The sequence below is a fragment of the Limulus polyphemus genome, unplaced genomic scaffold (genome assembly GCF_000517525.1).
Source record: "Limulus polyphemus unplaced genomic scaffold, Limulus_polyphemus-2.1.2 Scaffold3385, whole genome shotgun sequence".
In the NCBI taxonomy this organism is placed as follows: Eukaryota; Metazoa; Arthropoda; class Merostomata; order Xiphosura; family Limulidae; genus Limulus; species Limulus polyphemus.
Window position 1 is genome coordinate 54,817 of NW_013668995.1, and position 6,737 is coordinate 61,553.

The 6,737-nt window shown below is 29.4% G+C and overlaps 1 protein-coding gene across 4 annotated transcripts in view; it reads left to right on the forward strand.

Moving 5' to 3' along the window:
- LOC106469267 (USP6 N-terminal-like protein) overlaps nt 1-6,737 on the forward strand; it is a 74,873-nt gene that overhangs the window by 42,884 nt on the left and 25,252 nt on the right. For all 4 annotated transcript variants that reach the window (XM_022397737.1, XM_022397738.1, XM_013929747.2 and 1 more), the window contains 2 exons: nt 3,025-3,190; nt 4,064-4,106. In XM_022397737.1, the coding sequence (XP_022253445.1) occupies nt 3,025-3,190; nt 4,064-4,106 (209 nt within the window). The remainder of the gene's footprint in view (nt 1-3,024; nt 3,191-4,063; nt 4,107-6,737) is intronic.

Consider the following 6,737-nt stretch of genomic DNA (forward strand, 5'->3'; position numbering starts at 1 on the left):
TGCTTACTAATTTAAAAGTTATAGCATGAAAACTATAACAAACACAAAATGTTTAGGAGGTCGGTCCCATGGACCCAGCCTGGGGTGAAAGAGTTAAGAGATTTAAGTAAGATCTAAATCCATAGCCTAAGCTAACATGCAAAATAAAATTTAGATAATGTATTTATTAACCCTTGTTCTGCATTGTGTCATAGGAGCTACAGCATGATATCTGTGGCATATGCTAACCTTCTTTCCCTATATTTCTGTACTGATGTAGCTGCCATGGCAATGCATATAATGCATCTTGTGGGAATTCCCAAATTTTCTACTTATTATATATTGTGTAGATCATATGTCAAAAAAATTATACGATTAACACATCTTCAACAGGATACCATGCTTTGACAGAAGTTTGGGGATAATCCTGGAGCTTTTCTGACATTCACTGCTTGACTTCTGCAGCTGTATAGGTATATGGCATGATAAATAGGATCAGTCGTGCTTTCGCTTGTACAGGAGCAGACATATCAAAGCAGTAATGTTGGAAAATCCTTGAGATTTAATCTAAATAAGTTTGAATACTGGATGCCTAAAAATGTGCAATACATGTACATAATGTAATGATATAAATAGTGCCTAGATCACTACTGTGTCTGTAATAACCTGCTAACCCTGGTATTAATCAAAAAGTCATGTCAGTACTAAGTATAGTAGATGTAGCGTGTTTTACATATTATTACATATTCTTTTTTGCTTTTACTTGTAAGTTCTTAGAACATGTTAAGATGAGTAAATTAAACAACTGATAGCAATTGGCTTAAAAATATTATTCAAGCAATTTTTGAGTACTCCAAAAAGATGAACGAATCTGATTTCATATAACAAAGGATTTTGCAATGAAATCGTAAACAAACTGTTTAAGTGGATATGAAACTATGTAGCAAAATTCACAACATAATAGCATAGTAAACAGAACATTATTTTCTGCACTTGGAATAAACACTACTGCTACATTGAGGGGCTTGAACATTTTAATTAATAATGTTGATGAAACTAACATTAAAAAATGAAAAGACCTAACTTACAAAACACACACAAAACTAGTTGTTTACTTGATATCAAAGCATCTGACAACAAGAGGCTGCTTTTATGACGATTAACTTTTACTAAACCGTATAACTGAGAGAAAGAAGAATGTGCAAGGGCAGATCCTTAAGGTTGAATAACATAAATGTAATTAAACATGTTTTGTTATTGTTTTTAAAATTTAATAATTTCTTAGAAAATACTCGTAAAATTTCATTCTCTTAATATGTGTTACTCAACTGGTGTACTCTGGTTTGTTAGCTGTAAATGTATTTCCAAATTTTGAAGATATTTTATACAAGACTGAAGTATAAACTTTACAGTGTTCTGAATCAGCTTATACAGTATATCTAGATGAAAGTTATAAAGAAATATTTGTTGTAAAATTCTTATCAATGCTATAAGTGTAGCTACCAGTTTGGCTGCCAGTTTTAATTTCATTCCTTTAAGTTTTGCACTCAAACATTTTTGGCCACACCTTTTTTTTTTATTAGATATCATGTCTTTTTGTTAATACCACAGCAAGTAAGAAAGTGACACTTGATAGTAACCCACATTAGCTTTAGGATAGCAACCCTATTATTTGGAACAAATCTATACTTCACAGAACCAAACAGATTCTTTAAGATATATGGTGGTACCTTTTCCTCTCTAAAACAGTGTTAATACCTTCATTTATAGTAATGCAATGGAATTTAGATTAACAGTTTCTTGTTGTCACCCCCATGCAATCGGTACAGCCATATCAAGCATCATTATTTATGCTAATTCCTTAAGGTAGTATCGTGTGATGCTAAACACTCTAATCAGGATAATTTCATAAAATTTAATAAATTTGTGCTAAAAAGTTAGCAATGAATAATCAATAATAACCGTTCACCCATATGATTCTTGGGAAAACTTGAGCTAGAAACTGCTAATCTAGTTTGCTTGGCCTAATGAGTACTTGTGTATCTGCATATTCTTTCACCTTATGGTTTTGCTGCTCTAAATCAGATGTCTGTAATCAGAATGACAATAAACTACAAACAGTCCACTTTTACTCTTAGTTGAAGCTTTAGTAAAAATGTTAGACCAATAGCTCATGTGACTTTTAGCATAAGCGTGCTCAAAACTTTTGATCAAATTTAAGTTGAATAACTTTACACGTGGCTAATATTTACACCAAATGAAACTCCTAATTGTAACTTGTAAATATCTGTCACTGTACCAAATATGAGTTAAGTATGTTTTTCTATCAAATAAAGTTTCCATACTTTTTGGTGCAAAAAAAAAAAAAGAAGAAACTCAATCAAAATTGGGAATATTACATCTCGGGTATTTCTGAATGGATTGATTTGAAGTTTGGTATGTGAAGTAAGAGTCCAGTATGGCACATCCACTGAAAATATGTGATAATTTGGATTACCACAGTTCGAGATACAGAAGGTGGAAAATTGTTAAACTATCACTCCTGTTAATAACACTATGTGTCCTGCAGCAGGTTGTTTTGGCCACACAACACACTGTTGTGTGTCTTGATAAAAGTGTTTTAATTGTATTCTAATTAGAATCTAGCTTGATTAGTTTCCTACACGAGGCTTCTTGTAGGAAGAACAAGGTATGTGGCAATTAGCAGTTAAATTCTGCCTTAGAGGATGTTCAATAATGAAATATTATCACAAGTGAAAACATTATTAAAACCTTTATCTTGTTGTTTTTTTTTTCTTCAGTTGCTACTTTTTTATTTTATTTTTGTGTACTTTGGTTATTTTGTGTGTTTCATCTTTGTTATTTTTCACATATATTACCTTTTTATTTTATATTACTTTGTCGTTTCCTGCACTTTTTTTTTCATAGTCTATTTTGGTTACATTTTGTACATATTGTTTAGTTAATTCAGCATTAGGTCTAAATTTGTTAAAGGATGCATATTAGAAACTACTTCATCTAAGTATTTTCAATCATTATTTTTAGGTACTCATAACCTCACCCAGCTGGAACAGTTGCAAAAAGCAGCTGAAGAAAGAGCAGCAATCGTTGCCAAATATGACTATGGTCGAGAAAAGGGGGCCCAGATTGATTCTTGGGAAGATCCAGCATTTGAAGTATACCATGTCACTGATCGTTATGGATTTTTACAGTAAGTTGAAAATTATTATTCTATACACACATAAATATATATATTCAGGGGGAAATAGTACAAACAAGTTAGTCTTAAACCCCTATTCTTAAATTTTATAAATGCTTTAAAAACATTGCATTTCTATAATTCTTGTTAAATTCCTTCTGTTTATGATTTATTTATTAGTGGTTACTTAGGAACAAAAAAATAGTAAAGCTTACAACTAATTGTATTCTTTTTTTCTTCTGTGTTTGAAGATACTTAGCTAACAGTTATTTGCAGTTGTTATTAAACATAAAACTATTTCATTAAAATGTAATTAGGGTGATATTGGCTCATTAGGCTTATTAGATGGTTGGACCTTTGGAAATAAATAACTTTAAAAATATTTAGTTTTTATTTTCTTGGAAAAATTTTGAGCAAACAATTTTTTTTTCTTCTTCTTCTTCCAAGCCAGAAACAAACCTGTTGGTTAATAACAAACTGCTGGAGAATGCCTTCCAAAAGTCAAATTTCTTTATTTTATCACCTTAGCATTTTTTTGCATTTTATTAGAAAGTCAGGTTTGTTACTCTGGTGGCTTTATATAATTTGTACTATTTAGTCTTGATATATATCTATATATTTGTCTTTTTATTATTATTTTTTATTCTATATACAAGTCTTTTGGTGGTTTTTAAGTATTTTCTTGTTCATCTTATAAATTATTAAACTAAAACCAGAAGTTGAGATTGTGAATGAGGAGTGTGTTAAATTGATGCATTTTAAAGATTGTTTTTACTGAAAAATTACATCTAGGTTGTGCAAGTAAGTGATATGTGTGAAAGTTTACCTTTGTTTAAAGAAGGTGGATAGATTTCTAGAATAAGCAATGACCAATTTTTTTTATAGTGATACTCACCTTCCAGAACGACTCACAGCACATGAAACAAAGGTATAGTGCTGTTGGTTTATTTATTAAATAAATATTGACAGCATGCTGCTTTTTTAAATTGTGTTTTATGAAAAGTGTTTTTACTTAACTCTCTCAATATGGGCTCGGTCAATTTGACTGACCATGTGACCTCTTTATACTCATTTAAAGTCCTTATAGAGTTGGTACTATTAACTTTTAGTATAGTGTATATCTTCACGAAATTTGGCAGTCTTTCAGTAAATATTACAAGTCTTTCACATATAAAAAGTTACATTTTTTAGTGAAATATTTTTAATAAACTAAAAAAAGGTTTGTCCATGAATATATAGAGTATTTCAGCATTAATTGTGAATAGTCCTTGTGCAAAATGATTCTCATGTTAAGATTAAAAATACTTTTCTTCATCTCAGATGTCATTTGTATAATCTCTTAAAATCTCCTCAATATATTTCAAATGCTTGTTTTCAGTAAAACTTTATATTTTATCTGTTATTTTCTCTACCCTAACTCTACATAAGGTTGTCGAAATAAATCTAAATTTCCCTCTTTTTCTTTATAGAATGACTTCAAATTGTAATGTGAAACTACATTCATTTATCTTAAGTAACTTTAAACTTGTAACAGTATGCATCTTTTTATATTTAAATTTTATTGTTTTATTGCCCTTTGAACTGTGTCTGACTACTTTTCATGCCATTATATGTGGTAAATCACATGGAGGTCATGTTACGCTATCAAATTTTGTTACCCATGAGCTGCTTGCATGCATGCCTCATGAAACATTTTTATTATTTATTTTACCTAATCTAACCTTAATTATCCTAAATAAAACCCTATTTTTACATTATAACTACTTTTATAATAATAAATATAGAATAAACATGAAAAACAAGAAATATGGTACTTACCCGTGTCTTCTTCTTTTCTTTCTCTTTTTTTTCTTTTTTTAATTAAGGTTGTAATGCATAAAATGACTTTTATTTAATTAGATAATGCATCAAAGAACATAAAATGATAACATGCAAAAAGCAGACAATTTCCCCTAACTATTACAATTTTTCTTGCTTTCTAACTATGCAACAAGAGCCGTTAGAAATTCATCCAAACTAGTCGTTATCTTTCCTATGAGAAGAAAGCTTGTATTAAAAGAGAAATTAACAATTCTATGTTAATAGAATATAAAATAGAATAACATAATATAATACATCATCTGATAGATGAAAACCTTGGCTTTCTATTGGTTACAGATAATATAGAATTAAATCCTGAATAAGAGGATGTGGCAAAAGGGTCTGATTTTCTATTTGATGGCTCTGTAACCAAACAAAATTGGATTGTCTGAGCAATGACAATTTTATAGTGAGTAATTTACATTAAATTTTGTAATATAGAGAAGATGGAATGAATAAAGAAAATGTCACCTTTCTCACACTAGGGGTAATTCAGGATTTTTTTAAATATTGACTTATAAAATTAAGAACTTAAAACTTGTAAACTATTAAAATATTATTAGCTACGATTTTATGCCTAGGCAGATAGGGTTAATAAATTGATACCATAAAAGTTATTTGGTCCTTTTTTTTTACATTGTTTCTTAAAATTAAAGCATGTTTTTGGTCATATGAAACAATCCTGCAATATTGAACATGATACCCAAGTTTAGATGGTGGCTTACAATGTATAGTATTTATTTTGATGTTCAAATTTTAGAAATAATCATTCTAATAACAAAACAAACAAAAACATAATTACAACCTTAACCTCTTCAATACAGGTTGGGATCAAAGCACACGTCATCATGTTTTTGTAGACTTACATTCAAAATGTTTTTAAACTACTATTTTTTTAATGCATGTCCATTAATTTTGAATTGCATTGTACTTTGTAATTCAGATTTTAGTATTATACATTTAATTTCTTAGTTCAAAAGTAAATATTAAAAACCAATAGCTAAATATCCATTATTTTTTCTTTGTGTCACATGGTACATCGTCTTCTGCATATGCTCAGATTATATTGTGGGCATCATAAAATATAAAGTTTGCAGTTTTTAATGAATTAGAAACTCGAACTACTAATGTTGTCAAGCTAGAAGATAAAATAAGAACCTCCTACCTTTTCTATTTGCTGAGATATCATTTATTTAGCAAAGTAACCACAGTGGCTCTGCTCGTTTCTCTCAGTTACACATTTATAACCAATCGAAAGCACACACTTAGAACTACCTAACTCTGTCAATTCTCCTAAAGTATTTACACAGGTAAAGCTGTCATTACCGTTGCAGAGTTTGAAGAGTGGTGATCAAGACAATGTGCTCATCAGATTTGAGATATTTTAGACCCAAATGCAGCTTAGTTAGAAAGCCTAATAAATTACAGTGGAATTTTGTGCTATTGGTATAGTAATTTATTATTTTTTGCTATTTTAAAATTCATATATATATATATAATACCCACAAAATATTTTTTTTTACATCCTTCATGTGCGAAATTCAATAAGGCTTGGCAAATAGGAAGCACAAGTAAAAAAAAACAAAACATTTCAAAGCATCATAAGTAGTAGAATCTTTGTTTTCTATGTACTTTTTAATTACTGTTTCCATGTTTTGAGAAAACTGGAATTTATTTGTAAATAGTAATAATATATATA